Raw genomic sequence first — 25,457 nt, 5'->3', positions numbered from 1 at the left:
CCACCTGCGCAGGCAGCTTCCCAGCGCTGGCAGGCTTGCTGGTCGACCAGGCCAGAGTGTGTGCCGAGCCGCAGGCCACACGGTTGACCTTCTTGCCCTGAAGGGCCGCTACCAACCGGGGCCTCTGGATGGCATTTGTCGTTCCGTCTCCCAGTTGTCCCTCGTCATTGTCGCCCCATGTATAAACTTCACCTAAACAAAATAAATTTAGGACAAGAAATGGCACACGAGGACCAACTGATGCCTACGCACCGCCGCCTCCCGTCACGATCGCCCCCCTTCCGCTGGGTGCTGGCCGCCTGCGGTGAGAACGCTACCCTCCTGTGTGGCCCAGAGAGCTCCAGTCACAACGCTGAGAGGTGGCGGGATCCCCGACAGCCCCTGCTGGCCGGCTTCTAGAGGCCACCACACTCTCCGGCCCCTTCTCGCCACCTTCGAAGCAGCTATGGCAGGTCAAAACCCGCTCGCACTCTAAAAGTCCTCCTTCCTCTCTCTGTCCCGTCCCACAGGATGCGCTCCAGTCCCCCAGTGGCGAGCTGTGACAGCACGTGGTGTGCCCTCTATCAGGAAGCTCAGCAGAGACTCAGGGCCTAGCGTTTCGCAGAGATGGTCACGTGGGCGCCTCTGCCTGGCACGTGCCCGGGTTCCAGACCCCCGAGGAAGCAGGTTTCAGCAGAGACCGCGCGGTTCGTGCAGATGGCTTCGCACAGCGAGGTCCGTCAGTGGCGGACCAGCCGAGGGCCAGCCCCGCGAGTGGGACTCTGTGCACGCAGCCCGGCCTCCCCATGAGCTCCGTCCTGCACAGCTGGGAAACCCGCACATTCCCAGGTGCTAACGCCAGGCAAAGGTGAGAACGGCCAGCACCCTGCTCGGCGCAGGCGCGGCCCAGCACGCGGCGCACGGACCCACCGCGTGTCACCGATCACACCGCCCGGAGGCCTCTACCTACCGTCCTCGGTGCAGCACACGCAGTGCAGGGAGCCGGTGGCGATGGCAATGACCTTCTTCCCCTGCAGCCCCTGCACCTGCCGGGGTCGTCTGACGTGGTCATCGGACCCGTGGCCCAGCCTGTGGTAGTCGCCTTTGCCCCTGTGCACGAGGGAACACGGGACAGGAGTTCAAGGCCGTGCCGTCTACCACCTGCCCACCCTCCTGGCACCGGGTTTCAGGACACGAGTCACGGCCTGCCAGACACATCACATGTCGAGCTCCAAGGACAGTCAGCACCTCCACAGGGTTAAGCACGAGTCTCGCGTACCAAGTGTAGACAGCGCCAGACTTGGTGAGGGCGACCGAGAACTGGGAGCCACACTCCACCTTCACCGCACCGAGGCCCGTGAGAGCGTCGACCTGGAAGCGAGGGGCTCCGTTAGACCCTCCCTCACGCTCCGCTCACGGCCGCCCACCGGGACGGACGGGAGTCTGACCAGGAATGCGGACACCCTTCCGCGTCAAGTCCTTGTTACAACTTCAAGTCCTGCCCAGCAGACCGAGCGAACATCCTCACGAGGGACGGGATGCTTGGCTTGGAGGCCCCGGGCGGACAGGCGGCCACGAGCCCATCATGCCCCTGGGGCTGGACATGTCACAGCTGAGGGTCGGTGGTCATTTCCCTGTCCCAACGCCACCTCTGTCGTGTGACGGCTCCTTCGTCTGCACGTTCTGCACTCTCTGCCCTCCAGCCCTGAGGATGCCCGAGGCCCGCGAGGGGCGGAAGACAGCAGGCTCTGATGGGGCACGGCCAGGGGCCCAGGCCTTCAGACACACCCTACCGCTGTCTGGGTCCATCCAGCGCCACGAGACCTTGGTCAGGCCGGTGCCGGAAGCCCGCACAGCCCGCACGGGGCACCCGCTGGGCTCACTGCCCACCCGTGGTCTCCCCTCGCCCGGGACATGGTGCTCCCGCGACGTCTCTCAGATTTCCGTTCTCACCTGTGTTGAACTGAACTCCAGTTCTTAGTTTCCCCCAGCACCGGCACCCCACTCCCTGGAGCCCTCTGAGCATCAGAGTCCACGACAAGTTCCTCAAAAGACGGGGCCGGCCTAAGTAACCGTGACGGGGCTAACACCTTGTGCTTCTCAGGGAAAACAGAGACAAGGCAGGGACAAGGTAGCTTGAGCCCCGGTCCACAGCAGCACCCGCCTGGAGGGGGGTCCCCAGGCGGCACTTCCCCGACGCTGGCTCGGGGCAGCACCTGCCAAGGCTCTGTGCATGTGCCATGTTCACACCCCAGAACAGAAGCCACCAGCCTGTCAAATGTAGCTGGTGCCAGTGAGGGAGAGGATTCTAAATCCTAAGTGATTTAGATTTAAACTTAAAAGAACCACACGTACTGGGCAGCCAGCTCTGGGGGAAAAGCCACGTGATGCCGGGCCGGGCTCTCTCCCACAGCAGCAGGCCCAGAGCCCCAGTGACAGGGCGCCAAGCGGACTTGGCATCTGGTCTTCTTGCACCCACATTGCCAAAGCCACGACAAACTGTCACCTGAATGGCCCTGATGTGTTCAGGCACCGCGGGCCATTCAGCCATCAGCACGTGGCCTGAACGTTATCTGCGAACTTAACCTCCACCCACTACTCGTTCACAGGGTGAAGACAGTCTCACTAAGGAACACTGCCCGGGGTCACTTGGCTGAGGTGGAGCAGAGCACTGTGACCTGACCCTGTGACCCGGCCCAGGGGGGCAGCCCCCTCCCTAGTGTCCCGCGGGCCCACCTCCCAGCCTCTGGCCCACACCGCTCTTCAGCAAGGGCTGCCGGTCCCCAGCCAGAGACCCCCGTAAACCGACGCAGGCGAAAGGTCTGCCAGCCTCCTCCGTGCAGCGGCCTCCGCTGCCGGCAGCCACAGGCTCCACGCCGCCCGCCAGGAGACACGGAGTCCCGCGAGAGCACAGGCAGCACCGAGACATTTCAGTCCCTCTGGGCCTGCCGCTCGCTTTGACCCAAACGCCCACGATGTCTCCCGCCGAGCAGCAGCGGGCGCGGTCCAACCACCCGGGAAGCACGGGGGACAGGGTTACCTTCATGGGCACCTTGCAGCCGTCGCTGCCGCCCCTGCCGAGCTTGCCGTAGTCCCCGTCACCCCAGGACCACACGGTGTCGTCCTCCGTGAGGCACAGGGTCTGAGCGTCTCCACTGCCACAGGCGACGTCGACCACCCGGTGGCCCTGCAGCGCCTCCACCTGAGGAGAGGGCCCGGAGTTACAAGAGCGACGGGAGGGGTGCTCCGGGCACGGGCCGCTCCGAGCGGGGCGCCCGCTCCATCTCTACAGAGAACAGGTCACTTCACTGGCCCCGTGGGACAAGAAAGAAAACTAAGTGACCGCCAGCCCTGAAACGAAGCAGGACCTGGAGCGGGGAGTACTTGTAACTTGGCGAAGCTATGGCAACAGCGGTGAGCCGCCCCTCCGGCCCGCCCCGCGCCCCCTCACCAGCTTGGGCTTCAGCTGGTCCTCGCTGTCGCTGTGCCCCAGACGGCCGTACCGGCCCTTGCCCCACGTGTACAGGCCCCCCGCCGCGGTGACACAGGCGCTGTGGGCTCCGCCGGCAGCAACGTCAACCACTTCGATGCCCCTCAGAGACTCGATGACACGAGGGCGGTCGCACGGGCTGCGAAAAGGTCACCGAAGACGAGTGAAATGCACTCTAATTCCTGCACATCGACAACGTTAGGCTTCTGGTTTGCTGCTCACTGATTCAACGTTTCTCAGTCTACACCCTTCAAATCGAGTTATACACCAATCAAGAAAAAACGTTCAGACCTGAACCCAAAATGTCATTTCCCACCATCTCTCCTCACAGGAGTCGCCCTGTGCCAGGACTAGGAGGCTTTTGGGCTAAATCGGGTGGGAAGAGGCAGTCACACATGGGCCTGGTCTGGCCCATGGCCTGTTTTTCAAAGGTCAAGGGGCTGAGAATGGGTTTTATGTTTTTTTAAAAAAGTTGTTTAAAAAAGAAACACATAAGCCAGAGACTGCACCTGGCTGGCCGACGACGTTTACTCCCACTTGGCCTTTGACAGAAACAGGTCGCCACCCCTGCTTGCTGTGAATCTACGTTTCTTTCGAGTGGTTTTATCGTCCGGGTGTCAACGAGCCTACGACGTAGCAATAAAAGCTCGTGTCCGTGTCCATGCGTTTTGAACGCGCTCTCGTGATTTTGGACGCGAGAGCTCACACACGAGATCGCAAACGCGCGTCCCCGTCTGCAGCTCGTCCTTTCGGTCGAGAGTGTCTTTCAGAGAGAAAAGCTCACAAATTTTATAAAGTCCAACTCATCCTATTTTTCTTTATTGGATTGTGCTTTCGGAGTTCTGTCTAAAAACCTCTGTTTGACTTAAGGTCACAAAGGTTTTCTCTAGTTTTCAGTGTTACATCTTTGACTAGGAATCATTTGATATGGTGCAAGAATTTAAGTTCCCTGTTTGCCATATGGTTATCCAACTGTTCAAAACCATTCATTAAAAGACTATCGTTTCTCCAGAAAACTGGGCACTTTTGCAAACTGTGCATGGAAATTGTGAAGGAGAAATCATTTCGCGTTCCACACTCCACTGACACATTTCTTTCTCTTTACACCAATACCAACTGTCACGATCACTGTAGCTTTAAATGAGGCCCAAGTCGGAAAGTGCCAATCCCTCCGGCTCTGCCCCTCATTGCCAAAGCTGCTTAAACTGTTCTAGGCACTTCCCCTTTCCAGGAATTTTATAATCAGCTTTTCGATTTCTACAGAAATTCTGATTGGGAAGGGGTTGAACCTACAGGTTAATTTTGGAGAAAACCGACAAATCAAAAAAATTTTACACACTGTACTCCTCCACGATGTTAGGTCTCTTAAAATTTCTCTCAGCAATACTTTGTAGCTTTCTGTCTGTAAGTCGTCCACATTTTTTGACCAAATTCATCCCTTATTGTTTCAATTTAGGGAGGAGGGTGCTGTAAATGGTATTTTAAAATTTCGGTTTCTGTTTGCACATGTGTAAGTATAAACACACACAACTGACTTTTACTAACTGGTCTTTTATCCTGCGACCCAGCTGATATCACTTATTGATTCTAGTAGGGATTTTGTGCATAATTGGCCACGCTGTGGGTGAGCACGCAGCCTGCATTCGCTCCCCGGCCTGAGTGACTCTCATCTCTCTGTATCGCCGTCCTGTACTCGCTAAACCTATGGCCCAACGCTGAAGAGAGAGGTGACAAGCAGAGTCCTTGCCTTGCTCCCGACGTTAGGGAAAGAACGTTCAGCCCGTCACCACAAGCGCCTGTGGCTCTGGGTCTGACCCGAACGCCGTTTACCAGGTAGGGAGCTCTCTGCCGCAGGCACGCCTCGGAGACGCTGCGGGTCCACCACAGACCACCGCGACAGAGCAAGTATCGCAGTGAAGTGAGTCACAACCTTTTTGGGGGTGGAGGGTCTTGCCTTCAATTTGTTAATAAATAAATAAATAAATGAAAAACACAGCATCCGTGACGTGCACTGAGAACAAGGCGTGCCTGTCCCCCTGGGCTGCTGCACGTTTTCGGCACACACAGAAGCTGGAATCTGCCGCGTGCTCCTCGCCTCGCCTGCGGGACGACCACACGGTGCTCTTCACGTCGAGTCCTCGTCTGGAGGGGAAACGACGGTGCAGCAGCCAGCGCAGACCTCACCGCCGTGTCCCGTCGCCCTGCTCTGCACTGACTGTTGGATTTGATTCTCTACAGTCTTAAAAATCCTCACATCCCTGTTCACGTTCTGTATTTTCCTAACGTCTGATTCTGGTTTCGATACAAGAATAAGGCTGTCCTTGGGCGGAAAAAGTGAATTGGGAATAATTCCGTCCTCGGTTTTTTGAGCTGGTCTGTGAAGAACCGGTGTGCCCTGTCCTTTCCCGTGATGGGAATCACCAGCCATCGGGTCCTGCAGATTCATTTGTGGGAAATGCAATTTCTTTGACAGACATGGCGGGGCTTCGACCACCTGTTTCTTTCTGGGTGAGCGTTAAACCGTGCGTCCTCTGAGGAACTTGTCCATTTCATGTAAGAAGTTTAATCTGTCTGCATAACGTTGTTATTCCTCATCTCTCAGTCACTACCCGTGCTGGTGCCGCCCTCATTCGCATGCTCTTTTTTTCTTGATCAGACAGAGGTCTCATTGATCATGCTGGTTTCCTCAAAGAACAGAATTGTTTCCTTTGATTTTTCTCCCATTTTTGCTTCCTGCTTATGCCTGTGGCATCCTGTCGAAAAAGTCACGGCCAAGACCCGCGTCGGGAGCTCTTCCCTGCGTTTTCTTCTAGGCGGCCTATGGCTTCAGGTCTCGCATTTCGGTCTTTAACCCCTTCTGAGTGAATTCTCGTGAGTGGCGTGAAGAGGGCCCAGCTCCACTGTTCCGCGTCTGGGAACCCGCCGTTGTCCGAGCACCACCGGCGAGACGCGGGGCTGGTGATTCCTGAAGGGACGAGGAGGCTGAGCAGCGTCGTGCGGGTGTCTGGCGTGCCGTGTTCACGCACACGCAGCAGGGCCGGGTGACCTGTGAGCGGTTTTGGCCCTGCAGGGGCAACCGGAGCAGCGGCTCGTTCACGGCGAAGGCCCCACCTCTGCGTGTCGCGAGGCTCTGGGGACAGGCCCCCCACCTCGCCTCCCGTGGGCTCCGGGGCTGTCCTTCCAGCGCTCGTGGGCGCCGCGCCTCGCAGCCCTGCCCGTCGGCGCAGGCGCGTGCGGCCTGCCCGCCCCCGACGTCTTTCGCGCTGTTTTCCATCCTGCACCTGCTGCTTTTGTGATTTCAGATATAAAAGTCGCTGTTGCCCCAACTTGGCGGGGCGTTCTCATTAATTTTTAAAAACTAGTGGGCGTAGTTGCTTTGTTTAAAACCGTCGTGTGTGCCCTGTCACCCTCACTTGCCATCCCCCCCGTATTCAGTTTTCTTAGTGTCCCACACGCAGAGCCAGCTGTGACTCAGCAGGTAACTCGGACCAGGGCAAGGGGATCTGGAAAGAGGATGAAAGGAAGCTCACTGTGCTTCGTTCTTGGAAATCAGAAACTCAGAACTGATTCCCCCCCGAGGAGAGGCGTCAGGTGGGCAGGACGACACACGCCGTCACGTGAACTTACTCCTGCCAAGCGAGTCGTTACCACTCGACTCGTTACCAAAGTCGTTCTGAGAAAGAAAGTGCCAACAGACCACGCACGCATTAGAACGAAGAAACGAGGAAACGTAACGTGGAAATTACGTGTTCTCATCATACCTTCTGTTGCCGTGGCCCAGCTTCCCGTCCTCTGCCTCACCCCACGAGTAAACTTCTCCTTCCGAAGACAGGGCGAGGCAGTGCTTCCCTCCTGAGTTCACGGCCACTTTCTTAATAAACACGTGCTGAATGGATTCGAGTAATGTTGGGGTAGAGACCGACTCCGTGCCCCCAATTCCTAGCCGGCCGCCGGCACCATATCCAGTGGCATACAGCTACACGAGAAAAAGCAACGTGGACATAGGATTTCACTCATAGAAAAATTATAAATACATTTACTATTTCAGCACATATCAGAATACACTAATTTTCTTTACTCTAAGTGGGTAGTGTTTGGGGATACAAAACACCTTTCGTTAATTTTAAAAATCAGACTGCCATTTCCAAATATATGTTAAACCTCATAAAAATCTAAATACTAAAAAAACTAAAAAAATAAAAAAAGTTTAAATAAGTCAGTAAATTTAAATGCTGTTTCGCACTGTTTCCGATGCGTGGCTGTAGAGTGAGGAGAGCTCAGGACGAAAAGAGGAAGTGAAACCAAGACCTTGGGGGGCTAGCTTGCCCGGCATCCGGTCTGAGGGTGTCGAGCGAACGGGCTGGGGGACAAAGTCCCTAAAAGGAGGCCCATGGAGAGCTGGGCTGCGAGAGGCTGTCCCCTCACACAGACTGTAGTGAGAACCAGGAAGAGCACAGGGAACACCACCTTTGTCCGCCTGAGCACCGAGAGGGGGAATCTCTCCGAAGAACGCAGAACCACAAACGCTGATCGTCACGCTGGTTTTCAGTCTGAATTTACACTGAGTGCCCCAGATTCCTCAGGGAGAGAATTTAATTTACAGTGTCTCAGGCTCGTAAGAGCCAAGGGTTACAAATTCTTCCATGACTGGTTTCAAATTAGGCCTCAAAGAAGTTCTACATAAAATTTTCTAAGGAAAATGGTGAGCTCAAATATATTTATAATTTTTCTATGGGGGGCGGCATTTAAAAATTCACATCACACAAGAGGAAAGAAAGAACGACGAGTGAGCATCAGCAGGACGACAGTTTCATGTTATGTCCAAAGAAATAAAAGCTGGAACGTATCCCTAAGGAATAGGAGGCTACAATAACCCAAAGCAGAACTTCCAGAAATTCAAAAAATGATTATTGAAATTAAAAACCCAGATGCCTGGTAGGAGAGTGGACTGGAGGAGAGCGGGCCGAGCCACCTCTAGTCTAGGAAGTAATTAATACTGCGAGATAATTAGTCCAGTTCACTGTGACAACCCCCTATAGGAGAAAACATCTACGTAGATACAAAAGTCAGTATCCACTAACGCACAGAAACGGAAGGGGACTTCTTTACTCTGATAAAGGACTTCCGCCAAAGCCCCATGTGGGTGTGTGACGTTCAGTCACAGGTTTCCTTTGCGAACTGGACCCAGGTGTGACCCTGTCAGCGTGACCCTGCACCCCACCCAGCAATAAGCCCCCGTTCGCCCAGACGGGGACCAGAGTGGAGCCCCTTCATTTACAAGTTACAGCTCTCTGCAAGAAAACACAGAAACTCTTGAAAAACGTTAATAAAAAAAGAGCAGGATGAATCAGCGAGACACCAAGTTGACACATAAATGTCAATTACATCCATGCGCCAGCAGCACTCAGTTTTTTAAAAGCATTGCAGCAGCGAAAATAACTGGAAGACGTCTAATGAATTATTGACTACTTAGTAATCATAATACGCTTGTTTCTATACTGTACTTCAAAATAAAAACTAAAGCTACCGAACACAGGAAGGATCGCACAGAAATATCGTAGAGCAGGGGTCCTCAACCCCCGGGGCTGTGGACCGGTACTGGTCCGTGGCCTCCTAGGAACCGGGCTGCACAGTAGGAGGTGAGTGGCGGACGAGCGAGCGAAGTAGCCTCATCTGTATTTGTGGCTGCTCCCCAGCGCTGGCATCGCCACCTCAGCTCCACCTCAGATCCTCGGGCATTAGATTCTCATAGAAGCACTGGTCCCTAGTGCCAGAAAGGGTGGGGACCGCTGTTTTACAGTAACTGCTTCCAGCATGCCGCCGGCACTACAGATCTGGAGATGGCGTCTGGCTGTGAACCAAGCAATGCGCCGAGGCCTCGGCTGTCTCAGCTTTCATGCCAATGCGATGCCGAAACACGTCCTCACCTTCCCATCAGCGGTCACCGCAAACAGAGTCTGCTCCCCGCCAATCAACTGCGCCGGCCTGAGTGCCGCCAGGGCCTCGCACGGGGTGGGGACTTTGACTTTTGCGCCTTCGACGCCCCCAAGCTGTCCCCTGTGGTTATGTCCCCAGCCGTACACAGTGCCACTGCCGCCGGCAGAAAGGGTCCAGTCATCTGGCCGCCTACGACAAAAGCAAAGCGGACATGAGCACGGGGCGACAGTGCATGCGTGCCCGCCACACCACCCCCCCGTGTCCGTGACGGAGCGACCTGTTCATCCACTGCACCAGCTGCTCATCCTGCTCCCTCCTGAAGACGCTGTGGCTCTCGTGCAAAACGTCCAGGCTCTCACTGTCCGCCATCAGCTCACGGATCTTCTTGGCCACCTAGGCAGCGACAGCAAATGCATGAGATTATGGACCGAACACTCGCCTCTCTAGAGCGACGGCGACCCCATGAGGGGGAGCAGGCAGAAGGAACGCCACCTGAGGATGGGGGGGATGGCGGCATCAGCTCTGCGACTTCACGGCGGTAATGGAAGCAACGACTGCGTGAAGCCTCAGACACTGAGACGCGGCCAGTGTCGTTCCGGCTCCACTGAAACGACCCCTCAACGGGAATCGGCTGAACCATTTTCACCCATGTGCCCTATTCGTTACGGTAATTCCCGGCCAGAGACACGTCGCCGTGTCACAGTGTGAGGGCTGTTTTGCACTGCCATGGAACGAACGCGTCTCTGCCTCCCCAAAGTGACCCGTAGTGACGCGCAGTACCTCATCGAGAAACACACGGGGCAGCGGCGCCCTTCTGTCCAGGGCCACGGCGACGCGGGAGGCCATGCAGTATCTTCGGAACCAGGCCCACTTGTGCGTCTCGGCACAGCAAGGCAGGGTGTCGAGCTCCAGGTCACAAGCCAGAGCCACCAGGACCTGCAGCCACCAAAAATTAACCACACAGGGACACTCAGAGAGGCAGCCAACGCTCCACTTCCCCAACCCCGAGTGCCCGACAGCCACCGTCACGGGCTGTCCTTTCCGCCGGGCCTCGTCCTGGGGCTCCCTAACCCAGACCAAGCACCACGCGCCCCGTGCCCCGCGAGCGCTTTGCCATGGCCAGCGGCGTGGCCAGTCCCTGCCCAGCCCCCAGCGATGCGCGTGGCCCGCACCCCCGCGTCGCAGAGCAGGCCAGCCCTCACGGGGCGGGCGTGGGTCGCAGCCCTGTTTGGAAGCTTTTGCGGCCCACTCCTGCACCCCTGCCCTGTGCCCGAGGGAGCGCCACCCGTCCCCAGCACCTTGGGCTGGGCCCAGGTCACCTTGAAGAACGGGCTGTGCAGCAGCTGCTTGCCGCCTCTCACGACGGGGTCCTCGTACTCAAACTGCCTCTGCAGGGCCTCGGGGAGCCCTTTCACCAGCGCGGCCAGGGCGCTGCCTGTGAAGCTCTGCGGGACAGGGGAGCCGCGGGGCGGGCCTGAGTCGCTCTCCCGCCTCCAACCACGCACTGGTGTTTTCAAAGGAGGAAAAGCCCCAAAGGACAGGCGGGCACCGCACGAAGAACAGGGAGCTGAGCACCCGCCTCCTGGGCGGTTCCGCCCGCAGTGCTCTGGCCACACCCTGCCTCCCCACAGGGTCAGGGTCACATCCTTCAGCTGTGACCACCTCGTCAGCGAGATGGGACATTCTGAGTCAGACTCCTGAAGCCCAGCGGACAGCCCTGTGTTCACAGCCGCCCGCACATCGCCATTTTTAAATCAAACGCCAGCCTGCACTCGGGACGTGCGGCAATGGGAGTGGGGGGGGTGTGCGGGGGGTCCGCACGTGGCAAGGCTGCCTCGCTCTCACGCGGGAGGGAGCAACTCCGCCCCGCGAGTGAGCCGTTTCCACTAGGGCCACGCCGCGTCCCACAGGGCCAGCGTCCGGACGCGCCCCGCTCCGTACCAGAGCCCTGCTCTCCGCGTCGTGGTCCCCCAGCAGCCGGTGGATGTTGATGGACTGCCCGAACTCGGTCGTCAGCAGCTTCCTCAGTCTCTGCAGGGCCCACATCCTGTGGCTGGCGGCTGCGGTGAGCAGACAGAAACCATCAGGGGCCTGAGTGCTGTTCCCTGAAGACACTGTCACGGTGCCACGGGTGCCACTTACCTAAGGCACTCAGCTGTGCGCATGCTGCTAGCGACGCCGCCAGGCGAGGGACGATGCTTCTGTTCGAGGCAAGATTGAGCCGGAAGTCCAACAGACACGTCACCAAGTCCATGGACGGACAGGACAGGACGCAGCGGTCAGAAAGGAGGTCCTTAGGGCCTGAGGAATGCACGCTGTCAACGTCCCCGCGCCAGGCAGGGCGAGGGCTCCCCCACGAGGAGACTCGCGTACATGTGACCAACAAGGAAGGGCCCGGTCCACCTGGACGCCACCGTCCGCGTCACGTAACTGCACGCGCACGCAGACATCGCTGCAAAGCCACCGGCCTAAGCACCGCAGCCGCGCCGCACTCTCCTGCCGGCGAGGATGCAAAGCGGACACGCAGGCCGCTCTGCGTGGCTGGTGGGGCCGGGGTGGCTCCCACTGCAGCAGGGGACGGTGGACCCCAGGCCCTACGTGAGAACCAGGACGGCCGTCGGCCCCTCACCTGCGGCCGGCATGATGGGGTAGACCGTGAAGCGCCAGCCCCAGCCGTTCACAGACCCGTCGCTGATAAACTTCCACTTGAGCTCGTCCCCCGGGATGCGCAGCTCGCTGGACCAGTCGGACCACTCTCGGCCTGCAGGGCATAGCACGCAGGTGTCAGGCCCACTGCGCTGTCCGACCCGCACGGGCTTCAGACGTGGTCACACACGCAGCGTCCGAACAACCGAGCCAGCTCTCCCGGACCTGAGCTCACACACTCTCGCTGAGTCACATGTCGGCACACCGAACCGACAACCGGGGACAGAGGGCAGGCGAGACTGCCCACGGGAACACACACAACTGCGATGGAGGTCAGAGGCCCGTAGGACCGGCTGGCGCACACCCCACACTGCCGTTCCCCAGGCAACGGGAGGAGGAGGCCCTCTTCCCCCCAGGGGGCACAAGCACGCAAAGGTCTGAGTGTGGAGGGGCCACCCCCGAGGGGACAGCAGCAGGGTAGCCAGGGTCCAGGGCCCGGGGCTGCATGGACAGCAGCTGGAGAGACAGATCCACAGCATGTCCCCCGACCAGGCTTCTACTTAGAAGGGCCATCGGGCAGCAGTGTGGCTGTGGCCTGGAGGGGACTCCTGCTGAAAGCAGAAAACCAGGCACCTATGACGTCACTACTGAATGCTACACAGACACATGTCAAACTGCCAGAAAAAACCTATGCCCGTCTGTGACGACGTCACGTCACCCAAAGCTTTAGACTTGGTTTTAAACAGGCAACGTCTTGTAAGAGACGGTCTGCTGGGGAACAGGCAGGCCGCCGTGCACACGGTCTGCGGCGGCTCTCGCCATAAAGGCGGAGGGACAGCTGACGTCGGGAAGGTGGCTGACCCTGGCTGGAGGAGAAGGGTGAAGTCCGAGGGTGCGCACACCCCCGTCTGCGCTGTTGACCCTACGAAGCCCGGAGAGGGCAGTGAAGCAGCCCTGGAGAGGCGGCTGGGGTGCGGGCTCGGAGGCCACGGCCGTCTGTCCCGCACTGACGTGGGGCGGCCGCGCCATGAGCCCAGCCCGCGCCGCCGTCCGTCGGAACACCAGCCTTCCCAAGCTTTGCGGCGCGTCCACCCTGACCTCGCACGCACCTGGCCCTCTCACGCATCTCGAGATGCTACAGCGTCTCCCACAGTCTGGGGGACGCTGGGCCTCCCAGAAGGCCTGTGTCCCCGACACGGCCCGCTCCCACGCCAGTCTCCCGCAATCCAGCCCCGCGGCGGTACGGTGCACACCCATTCAGTCCCAGGAAGAGGCGGCTAAAACCCCCCGTGCTCTGCAGCCAAACAGCGAGCTGTCCCAGGGGGCACTAGGAAGGGCCTGGCGGCAGCGTGTGGTGCCACGCGCTCCCTCCCGCAGCTCCGCCTCCCTTCGCACCTGAGCGCACAGAGACGATCCTGTTGACACTGTCCATGACGGTGAGTGGGTCGTGGCGCCTCTCGGTGGAGCACTGCCGGTCAAACTCCACCCGGAGCCCTTCCGCACCTGGAGGACAGGCCAGCGCAGAACAGTGACGCCTCCGCCACGCCGCGGCCCCCACGCACACGCTGCGGCCACAACGTGTCTCACCGCTGACCGAGGCGGAAAGTCAGCAGGAACGAGCTCAGGAAAACGGGCCCCGCGGCCCCGCCTGGCCGCCACGCCGCGTGCTCACTGCAGGGCGACCTTCTATGCTCCGAGCACCACCAGACCGAGCTTCACCCTCCCACCCCGTTTACGTGGAACGCCACCCCAGATCCAGCACTTAGTGTGAAGTCTGGAGCCTTCTGTGGGACAAGAGAGTCCACATGACAGCGTGAGCAGTGACGACTCCAGGTCTCTGCGGGGCGATTGCAGGCAAACTACAAACGGAGACGTGCTTGCTCACGCAACACTGCTGAGCTGGGGACACGGGGCGGCGTCTGGAGACCGCACGAGACCTTTACTAGACCTGAGCTGTGCTGCCTAAGGCGCCTGATAATTGTGACGCCAGACATTTACGTTGCATCTTCACTGGGTCACCGAGACCCCCATTTTGTCCCCCAGGCTCAGGCCCGAGTACCCGGCATCTTCACTGCGGCACTGCGACCGCCACCTGCCCCCAGTCGGCCCCAAGTACCCGGTATCTTCACGGTGCCGCTGGAGGAAGTGTCGTCCGTGTAGGGGTGACTACTCTCCACCACCACGGGCTGAGAGGACAGACGCCCACTCTGTGAGTCTGTGGCTACGTCCTCCAGCTCGGTGACGCACAGCTCCAGCAGCATATCTGCCACCTGTGGGGGAAGTGGGGTTACCAACAGGAGGTATGGAGCTCTCTGCAGGGACAGGGTGGCAGAGGGGACAGGGTGGACTTGGGGGTCTGAGAAATCCAGTTCCAATCAGGGCTCGGCTTCCTCTCCCTGAAAACCCAGATGGCACAGGGATCGCAGAGGGGCTGTGAAGCCTGGGGTGACACAGACACAAGCTGGAGGCACCTGACACACAGAAAACACTCAACGTGCCCACTGAAGACACAAAACGCCGATGACCGCGACAGTTCCTATTCACGCCGAGACGAGAGCACCTCCCAGTGAGGAAAGCCTGCTGCAGGAACACGCCACCCAGGGAAGGAGCGGAGACGGAGGGGACCGACCCAGCCAAACGGGGGCAGACGGCACGTCTGAGCCGGGCGACAAACAGGAACAGAACCGGGCCGTCCCGGCCCAGGACGTTAAGGGTCACCCTGCGCCTTTCCTCTCAATAATCTGCAACACCCCCATCCCACTTAGAAAGCCTTACGGTTCGATCATTTAAATGGCCAACACTGGGGACTATAAACTCCCTGACTACTCTTTTTAAATAAAATTTTTTAGGCGAGGCAACCCTTGGGTGACCTCACAGACTGCAAGGACCTTGTCAGCTTACAATCCCTTTTTTTAAAATTTTTTACGCCTACAGCACCTAGGCGGTCTCCCATCCAAGTACTAACCAGGCCCGACCCTGCTTAGCTTCCGAGATCGGACGGGATGGGGCTTGTTCGGGGCGGCGTGGCCAGAGACTTGACTGCTATTTTTAAAAACAAGTAAGAATATGTTGCGATGGCAATGATACATTAACTAACCGATTTCTTTTCATTTAGAAAGAAATAACACTACCCTCTCTTTTATACTTTCCAAAAATAACTGTTTTCCTCCATTTTCCCTTACAGACAACAAGTAGATTAGTTGAGTAAACAGTTTTATGAACGAAAGACTGATCACTGCCATTGAGGCATCATCGTAAATTCAAATGTCTCAAATGTGAGGTCAGGGTAGGACACGGGAGTAGCATCTCGCCACCGGGCAATGCACTTTGAAGACAATCCTACCTTTGTTTCCTTCCCCCTGACCCTGTGCGTCACTGAGATGCAGACGCTGACGTCATCAAATCCCGCGGCACAGCCCACGAGTCCTCTGGGCTTCACTGCGGAGCCTTCTCTGCAGACCCGTCACTCCACAGAGGAGGGTGACAGGCTCCCAGACACGGCTCGGCCCACAGAGTGCTCAGAGCGCAACCCCATTTCTCCACCAGCAACCTGAGTGTCCTTTAGCCAGGGACAACCCGAGGGGACCTCAGTTCCTTATCTGCGAAGAACAGGACGCACACCCTCTGTACTGAGAGGGCCGAGCACTGGGCCCAGCAGGAGCGTGCGACAGCGTGGGGGGCAGGGTACTCTGAATGCACGTTCTCATTCACATCCTCTCCTCCGACACATATGATAAACTTGTGAAAAAATTAACATTTTGCTGGTGACGATTCGCCTTGCTTTAAACTCTCAGAATCACGCCAAGTGACTTGCCTTGAAAACTAGAAAGCAGGGAACCTACGACTTTTTAGTTCTTCCTGAACGTGATTAAGGAATAACAAGCCCACAAAATATATCTACTAAAGCACTTACTACGTTCTCAAGCCCGCTCGACCATACTTAAGCACTTCATGGCTTGGGTGGTGGTGACATGGGGCCCAGAGAAACACAAATGACATGGCACAGACCTCGTGACATGGCCCGTTCTAAAAAGACAGAGAGCAAGGCCACCGATCAGAGTGTTTAAGAAAACCCAAGGACTTGACGGATCGATCCTATTTTCTGATATATTGATAAGGTCGACTTTACACCCGACACTGGCCGTATGTGGCTATTCAAACTGAAATAAACTCAGCTTGAGCAGAATGACACTTCAGGCCCCCAGGTGCACTGGCAACTCAAAAGCCAGGTGTGGTGGCCGGCGGCCCCACGTGGGATGGCTCCACACAGAACTGCCTGCCATGGGAGATTGCCCTGTCGCATCCAGTGCCACAAACTGTGAAAACCTATTCTGAAGCTGTAACAGTTCAAATGCTGTGGGATTAGAGCATGAAGAGTTGGATTAGTGGATCAGAGATGTCTGTAAACGGACCCAGACACATCCGGGAACTTCGAATACGATAAAAGTGGTTTTTGAACTGCCAAAGATGGATTATTCAATAATCCACGACCAACATGCTTGCCATCTAGGAGAAAACGAGGGCTGGATCCCTACTTATCCCTCAGTATCACGCTAAATCCCAGACGGCTCAGAAAAGTAAATGCAATAAATGAAATCATAAAAGTCATCAGAAGAAATGGGAGAATTTCTTTAAACAGTGTCATATCGCTGAGCTTATTTTCAGCATAACATAAAATACAAAAGCCGTAAATGAAAACAACTGGCAGATCCGCTGTTAAAAAAAGCAGAAATTTCTAAATGGCTAAAAATATGAAAACGACATGAAGGGCAAACTGGGGGATGACGGCAGCACGTGTGCCAGGGACAGGACTGGCCGTCCCCTAGAATAAAACCCAGCGGCAGGCAGGACGCGGTGCCAGCGCCGCCCTGAGAGAGAAGGGTCCCCGCCCCGGACTCACCTGTGGGTAGGCGGTGCCCATGCCGGACAGCACGGCCGAAAGCACGTCCCTGCCCTTCTCCCCCGCCCGGCTGCACACCGACAGCTTGAGCAGGTCCACCAGGACACGGGTGTCGTCCGAGACCAGCAGACTGGTGAACTCATCCAAGGACAGAGGTTCTGGGCCTGATGCTTTATTTTGGCTTTCAACATCCTAAAAAGCCCAACAATTAAAATGAGGAATGACGCGTTAAGAGACAGTCACCTACAAACCCAAAGGAAACATGATTAACAATAATGAATAAAGAGGGACTCGATGAGGCATTTGAGACCATGAACCAGATTAGGAAATGACAGGCCCCTAAAATCTCCACCGCCATGTACTACGCTTTCAAAGCCAATTAACTGTTTTACAAATTAACAACGGCATCTGCCAAAAGGAATGCCTAAACTATAAAGAAGTAATAGTCCACACCGTGACCAAGTTCGTAACATAGGTGTGATCATAATTTGGAATAATATCTGCATTAAACCCTCATCCTGGGAGACTGCCAAACAGCAAAGTGGAGCCCAGATCCCTAGTTTATAAATAGTGAGTTTCTTATCATCACAGATGGTTACAAATGATTTCCACGGGACATGTTTTTGCCAGCAGTGACAGGATCATACACCAAGAGTTCTAAATGTATTAAAAATAACGCACATCTGTCCCCAGGGGGCACATGGGCAATGGAGAAGGTGTGGGCAGGGTGACACGGTCTGGTGTGGGGAGCAGCTGAGTGGGCCGGAGTCCACATGCGGGTGGGGGGTGGCTGGTGTGACGGAGCCAAGTGGAAGGCGCCCCTGCTTTGGGCCAGCCAGCATGAGGGAGGAGGGGAGGTCACAGGTCCAGCAAGTCAGAGGACATCCCTGCAGAGGGCAGGCTGGTTTGTGTGCCAGAAGCTGCGTGGGGGGAAGAGGGAGCACATGTGGCTCAGATGGGAGACTGGCCACCAAGGGGAAGTGAAAAACTGCCAGCGACAGGAGCGACGTTTCCCGCTCTCAGAGACGGGCTGAACATGGACGGGGCGGAGCCAGGACAAGCCCCGGGCAGGTCCCAGAAGGGACCACGCCGCCGGGGACCGTGGTGTTCAACACGCACAGGTGCACAAGGGAACAAACGCGCATCACTACTACGTGTGTGCGTGCACAGCTGCGCATGCGCATGCGCACCAGCCTACACACACGTGTGCACACACACTCCCTGGCTCTGTCCACTAAGAGGGATGTGAACGGCCACACCCCCATAACGACGAGCAAAGCCTGTATGGGTGTGTGGACGATACACAGTCCCGGATCGACCTTAATGTGCTGACGCTCAGGACACACGACGCCTGTGACAGCATGGGGCTGTGCCTGCAGCTGTCCCCAACGGCGTGGGAATGCTAACACGCACCAGACCACACTGCGTTCTGTTTCTACGCACTACTGCAACTTCTGGTTATGCTTAAGATTATTGCAACATAAAATAGTAAAGAAGAAAGCCCTTGACCTCTTTGGTTTTGGTCATGGTTTCTGCGATGATGCTGGCAGCTCCTGGGTCATCTGTCACCGGGATAAATGGCCGCGAAGAAGCTGAGGAAGCAGATGGGGTCACTGCGGAGGGGGTAACAGCATCCTCGGAACAGATAATCTAGTTTAAAAACACACAGGAAGAGGAAAAACACAACAACGTGTTCGTATTTCCCACAAAACTCCAAAAAGGCATATCTAAACTCCTCCGGCCATCTGGAATGTTCCAGATTTTATAGCAATAGCCAGGTGCTTACACTACTGCTGCCACCTCCAGCGGGGTCTGGGGCAGCCCCTCAAAGCTGAACATTCCCATTCCCAAGAAAACTATCAGCGTTCACAACAGGTTAGATGGAAAAGACGAAAACAAGCTCTCGGCTCTTCGAGTTGGGTTCCCCCCCAAAATTTACAAAATCTTTGACTTTCACAGCTTTAAGTTTTCAGAATTTAAAAAAAAAACAAAAACAAACAAAAAAAGACTATGGACTTGCACTTAGCAACTTTTATAAGAATAAATCTATTTCCAACTAAGCAACAGAAAGTTTCCTTTTTAATAAAATAGAATACTTTCTATCAAGGCCAAAGTTGTGGCAGGCAGGAAAACACGCTTCGAGCTAAGCGACAGCGCGACTCGTCCCTTCCCGGACACGGCGCAGCCACCGTGCGCTCTCTGGTCCGTCAGAGCCTCTCGCCAATTCTACCTCGCTTCTCTTCTCCTGCCACGGACTCGGGCTCAGGCCGTCTTCCAGGTCTCCAGCCGGCACAAAGTCCTCCCCGTTCACAGGGCTGGCCACGGCAGAGGAGTCCGAAGGGGGTGCCGGGGACAACGAGGGACACTCCACCGGGGCGATCATGCTGGCTGGCATCAGGGCCCCAACGACGGCGTCCCTGTCAGGAGACAAAGCCGGGCCAGCGGTGAGAGGTCATCACCGCCTTAGGACGGGGGTCGGGACGCGGCACAGCGCTCACTGAAGGCCTCCCTCGCAGGTACCGGGAACACACAGAGGCTCATCGGCTGCAAGCCAAAATATTCACACACCGACAAGAGGAGAAATCTGCCGAACACGGGACTCCTCCCGGATCTTGCTGGAGCCGGAGGGTGATCCTGTGTCCACTGAGAGCCGCACACAAGGGCACCACACAGGGGGCGGAGGGACACGCTGTCCTCTCAACAACTGAGTCACCTGCGTACTGACTTCCGTGCACCAGGGCCATAACCACGACCCACTGACAGACCCACTTACTTCAAGAAAACAGCAGCAAAATCTCGGAAAAGGCCCAACTACCAAAACTCCGCCTCATCGAGTGTTTGAGTGAACGAGATGATAAGTGGCTTTAAACGTTACCGAATATTAGTTCCAACTAATTCTTCCTCTCATCCCCCAAATATTCGTGCTTACTGGCCACAAAAAATAACAAAACGTTCTTTGGTTGTCTGAGTCATATTTCAGCCCCCATTAGAGTACGCACGAAGGTTCGTATCACCATCTACTATCAAACTCACAGTATTTAAAGGCAATACTACAAGTTCTCTGATACATCACCCATCAAAAAGTCACAAAGACCCAGAGCTCGTATAATCGCAGGATTTCGAAAGTTAGCATAGCAGCCCACCTGGCATAGGTGATCTGCAGTGCTGTGAGCACGTGAGACAGGGCCTGCTGCTTTGCCAGGTTTCCATCCAATGACAGGAGAATCTTGGCGAGAGAAGGGCGATTTGGTTTTAAATTATTTGCACCACTGATTTTATTACTGGCGGCAGAAGAATCGGCATCCGAAGGCACGCCTGAAAAAGAAAAGGCTCGGGTTCGATTTTTAAGATCACAGCTTGTTCTATTCCTATACCGTGACCTTCAGTTTAATCCTAAAACACTGCAACCCTCATTTTGCTATTTCAAAATTAGGTACCATGTTCGTTAACGGACTTTAAAGTAAAAAACCCACTTGTTTTCTCTCATCTATGGCTCTATAAAACAGCTGTTTCAGCAAAGGCTCGCTGTAACTGCAGAAAGACGCAGACACTTATGCGAAACACATTTAACGACAACTTCTGTGACATATGTTGGCGGGAGAGTGGTATAATTAACACCTATATTTACTTACGCTGACTTATGGGACAAGAAATGATCCAAACAGTGGAGAGAAGACAGGATGTCACCAATAATGATCTTACTGGTCACATGTTCCAGCTCACTGCCCTGGGAGTCCCTAGGTCTCAATGGGGGCCAGGTGGAACCCAGGGGTCTCTGTGAAAATGGGGGGCAGAGCTCATGTGCAGGAGGCCCTGGTGGCCAGAGCTGACAGGACCGGACGGGGGCAAGCTGCCTATGAGAGCCTGGAAGAGGTACCATGCCTCCACTCACCCCGGCCGAGGGTGCAGCAGACGCTGGGGGGCCTGCGTGTGGCGGACTGCCCCCAGCCACGGCCTGAGCTGTGTGGAAGGGTGAGAGGCGCAGCACGTGGCCCGGGGAACACAGGGCCCAGCACAGCGCCTGCCCCATCGGCCGCAGGGGAAGACTCACAACTGAGAGGCACTGACCAGAGCACTCCGAGGGGCCTCAGAGAGGGGACAGCCAGCCTGAGACTAGCATCGGGTTAGAACTACTTCCCAACCCAGAGCCAAGACCCAGATGGATCAAACTCTTAGCTGTACCTAAGCTCAAGATCTACAGACAGACAAAAATCCCCAGAACATCTGAGTAAAGGCCACGATGTGTGGCATTCAAACAAAAGTCACCAGGGAAGCAGAAAGGAAGGAAAATACCGCCGAGTTCAGATATGGGAAAAAGAAAAATCAATCTCAACAACTCGGAACTGGCACAGACGTCGGCAGACAAGGAAATTACAACACTTGTTAGGTGTAATTCCGCATGTCGAAAAAAAGAACTAGAGATACAGGAGATATAAAAATACCGAAATCAAAATTCTAAAGAGGAAACTACAATGTCTGAGATAAAGACACGGCAACTAGAAACTATTTAACATAAAAGACATAAAAAGAAAAGAAAATTAAAAAAATGAACAGAGCATCAGTTACCTGTGGCCCGATTTTCAAAGACTTAACAGGTGTGAAACTATAGTTTCCAAAAGAGAGAAGAGAGGAGATAAAGAAAAAAGTTTTTTGAGGAAAAAAGTGACTGGAAAACCTCAAAATTTGATGAAAATTATAAACCTAAACATCCAAGAAGCACAATGAACCACAAGCACCAGAATCAAGAGGGCACACTATAATCAAACTGCTCAAACCCTGGGGGACAAAAAAATTTTTACAAGTGGTCTAAAGAAAAAGACATATAACGTACAGGAAAAGAGAGAGAAAAATGACAGTAAATTCTCGATGAAATGATGCAAACAAGCTCGAAGAAAATGGAACAGCGCCTTTAAAATGTTGAATGAGAAAACCGCAACCTAGAATTCTATTCCTAGCTAAAATATATTGCAAAATAATGACTAGTTCAGCCATAAAATGCCGAGAGCAAGTGTCCCCAGCACATTATGGGACGTGACGAAAGTCCTCCAGGCAGAAGAAATACGGATGCCCACGAAGGAGTGAGGGACACTGGGAATGTACCCGCGTCAGTAAGTGCAGAGACGTTCTTTTCTTGTTATTTAAGTCATTTGGACAGATGACCTGATGTTTAAAGGAAATTAATAAAAAACACTGTGAAATTTACAACTTACACAGAAACGTACGACAACAACAGCACAAGAGCCAGGCGGGAAGACAGAACGGTACTGCTGATGACTCACATGCCACTGGTGGAATGGAATGGCATCGCCTAAGGGCAGACCACGGTAAGTTAAACGTCTGCGATACACGCCCAAAGTAATCGCTAGAGTAACACAGTAAGTTAGAAAAAGAAGAAAAAAATAAGATCGTAAAAAAAAAAATTCAAAAGAAGAAGAAGACATCAACAAACATCCAGAACTATCAGAAAACGAAGAGCGTGACAGATTTGACACAAATACGTTAATAACCGCATTAACCATAAGTGCACTAAACACTCCATGGAGAGATGGTCGGGGTAAATTTTGAAAAGCAAATTCCAACTACATGATGCCTACAAGAAAATATCTTTTAATACAAAAAAAAAAAATAGGTTAAAAGGAAAGAGATGACAAAGACACACCACTGAATACCATGGTGTGCGGAACACCACGGCTGATATGAAGAGCTGAGCAAAAGCAAGCTTAGCTTATAAAGCAAAGGGATAAGGAGGGCAGCTGTCATAGCGACAGCAGAAGCGATTAATCCAGGAGAGAACGATGTTTACACTGCAGAAGGAGGAAGATTCTAAATCAATGACCTAAGCTTGCGACATAAGACACTAGAAGAGAATAGAACCAAATGAAGAATCAGTAATGATCAGAGCAGAGATGAACTAGAAAACAGAAAAGCAGCAGAGAAAAACCAAGAAAACATCAACTTGTCCTTTGAAAAAATTAACAAAATTGATAAACCTCTAGAAAAACTGGAAAGGGAAGACAGAATTACCAATATAAGCAATGAGAGAGATGACACCACTACAGATTCTAAAAATGTTCAAAGAAAGGTAAGCAAAAACATCGAGACCAACTTTAATTCCAATAAGTTCAATAATTTAGCTGAAATAGGTAACTTCCAGCAAAGGTATAAACTTTATTAGAAAAGAAATACATAACCCTATATTTGAGTAAGATTTGTGGCTAAAAATCACAGAGAAACCCCACAAAGAAAACTCTAAGCCCAGATGGTTTCACGGGTGAATTCTATTGAAATGATGCCAATTCTACACAAAATGATTAGGCTAAGTGAAAAAAACGGAGATAAAAAAGTACACGCTATATGATTATTTATCTAAAACTCCAAAGAATGAAAACCGACCCTAGGGACAGTGGTGCGGGAGGTGGGGGAGGGGCTGTGAGGGACAAGCCGTGAGGGACAAGGGGACGTGGCAGTGCCTGACAGCGCACAGGACAACACCAGCGCAGTGGCTGTCCACGGCTCTTCTTCGGAACACACTGGCAGGACACAGGTCCAGGTTACCTAGGTAGGAGGCACCCAGAGGGTCCCTTGCAGTCTGGAACAGGACTGGCTCGTGCACAGAGGGCGTTGCCACGTCCACCGTCGTCCACGCCACACTGTGCGAAGACCCGCAAGCCACCCGCGTGATCTTCTGGCCTTCCAAGCCTTGCACGAGCGTGGGCTTCCTATTAACTGTGGTCGTGCCATTGCCCTGCTGGCCATGGTCATTGTCACCCCAAGCGTACACCTGTCAAGAGGAAAACAGTATGTCAACGTTTCAGAACATTTTCTCAGTTACTTCAAAACTCTTGCTGACGACTAGGAGTATTTTCATCACATCCACCCACTGAGCTCATCTGCCACCTGTGAGAGGACACAGGGACGTCCTCCTTAAGTGCAGCGACCCACTTTTTCCTTTATTTTGTAAAGAGAAACAATCATAAACATTATGTTCATTTTTCAAGTGCGGCTTTCCCTCATCGTGGTTCCTCTTGCTGCCCATGGCCCGGAGCCTGTCGTGGCAGCTCAGGGTACAGAGCAGGAGGCCACCCGGACAGATGGCCCTCCATCGCAGGGTGCACCTGCTTGGGCAGGAATAGTCCAGACGCACCAGACCACCCCGAAGGCACGTCTTTGAGATGTGGGGGGAGAATGTGCAGCCTCCACACAGATGGTGGCCTCCCCTGGGAAACAATATTTTTCTCATCCATGTAGCAAAAATGACACTGAACAAAACGACACGATTCGAGGACCTGCTGTATGTACAGGGTTTGGTACTGTCCACACTGGGAGTCCCAGAACGTGTTCCCCATGGGTAGGGAAATGACTGTCGTTTACGCCACGGCTTTAAAGAATCAGGAGGCATCACCCACTTTTACCTCATCCTGAGTGAATGACAGTGCGCCACCCGGCTGCCGGCAGTGCGTCCCAATGCTAATACCGCGGCCCGTCACCGCAGAAGAACGGGCCACCCTGGACAGGCCCGGCTTCATCTCTGAGCCGAAGCGCGCGGACCTCCCCACGAGCCACCTGTTTCTGGAGCGACAGCTCCCGCCCTTGGCAGTGGGAGCGCCTCCGACGGCAACGCTCCCTTCCTGTGGTGAGGGCCTCGGAGTCGGAAAGCCCACTTCCTGCGCCCGTCAGTCAGCGACGCCCACCCAGGCGGACAATGGGGTCCCGCTGACAACAGCCCACTGCCTGCTTCTTCACACGCACCTCACCACGAGGGACACTTCCAACGGGACCAGCCTTGTCGCCAGCCCGGCTTACCTGCCCCGCGTCCGTGACGGCCAGGCAGTGCAGGGCCCCGACGGCCACGTGCACGATCTTCTTCCCACGCAGCCCCTCCACCACCTGAGGCTTCCGCACGTGCACGTCGGAGCCGTGGCCCAGCCGGAAGTAGTCGCCCTTGCCCCTGTGGGAGGCCAGAGCACAGAGCAGTGTGTGGGGTCAGGCCGGCAGCGCTCCACAGGGGATGCCCACTGCCTGCAGCCCCAGAGCTGGCTCGGCGGCAATGTCACGCACTGCCCGAGATCTTTAGATCCATCGTAACAAAGGCACCACTAACTATGCACGACCCTGGACGTGTGCTTTCCGACGTGTAGGTGTTGATGTAGTTTTCCCATAAAGAGATTAAAACGTGATCAACGACCTCCGGTCCCTCTGAAACTCCGGGCTCGTCAACTCTCAAGCTGCCTCTGGGCCACGGGACCCGGCTAAGGCCCACCACACTGTCCAGTGCCAGCTGGGTGCCCCGCTCCCTTTCGATTTAATGAAATGAGCTTTCTCAAGAAACACACGTCAACTTTTTCAAGATCGAGGAAATCAGAAGAAACCCTCCTGATGAACCTCACGTCAACAGGAATGGCAGGCCGGGCCACCACGGCTCCAGCGCCTTCTTCAAACCACCCAGTCACGTGGGCTAGTTCTTGTCACACTTTCACCAACCCCAACTCAAAGGAGCAGGAGGCC

The 25,457-nt window shown here is 54.9% G+C and overlaps 1 protein-coding gene across 1 annotated transcript in view; it reads right to left on the bottom strand.

Annotated features, from left to right (window-relative positions):
* HERC2 (HECT and RLD domain containing E3 ubiquitin protein ligase 2) overlaps positions 1-25,457 on the bottom strand; it is a 115,897-nt gene that overhangs the window by 8,792 nt on the left and 81,648 nt on the right. Inside the window, 21 exon segments of the mRNA XM_039853408.1 lie at positions 5-192; positions 950-1,089; positions 1,259-1,350; positions 3,020-3,181; positions 3,431-3,608; positions 7,231-7,445; positions 9,397-9,595; positions 9,684-9,799; positions 10,187-10,342; positions 10,726-10,851; positions 11,348-11,466; positions 11,549-11,707; positions 12,036-12,167; positions 13,448-13,555; positions 14,169-14,322; positions 16,953-17,144; positions 18,462-18,602; positions 19,183-19,369; positions 20,096-20,267; positions 23,508-23,733; positions 24,756-24,900. Of these exon segments, the coding sequence (XP_039709342.1) occupies positions 5-192; positions 950-1,089; positions 1,259-1,350; positions 3,020-3,181; positions 3,431-3,608; positions 7,231-7,445; positions 9,397-9,595; positions 9,684-9,799; positions 10,187-10,342; positions 10,726-10,851; positions 11,348-11,466; positions 11,549-11,707; positions 12,036-12,167; positions 13,448-13,555; positions 14,169-14,322; positions 16,953-17,144; positions 18,462-18,602; positions 19,183-19,369; positions 20,096-20,267; positions 23,508-23,733; positions 24,756-24,900 (3,307 nt within the window).

The sequence above is a fragment of the Pteropus medius genome, unplaced genomic scaffold (genome assembly GCF_902729225.1).
Source record: "Pteropus medius unplaced genomic scaffold, Ma_sr-lr_union100, whole genome shotgun sequence".
NCBI classification, from domain to species: domain Eukaryota; kingdom Metazoa; phylum Chordata; class Mammalia; order Chiroptera; family Pteropodidae; genus Pteropus; species Pteropus medius.
Note: the sequence above shows the minus strand (reverse complement) of the source record. Positions and strands in the feature narration are given on the sequence as shown.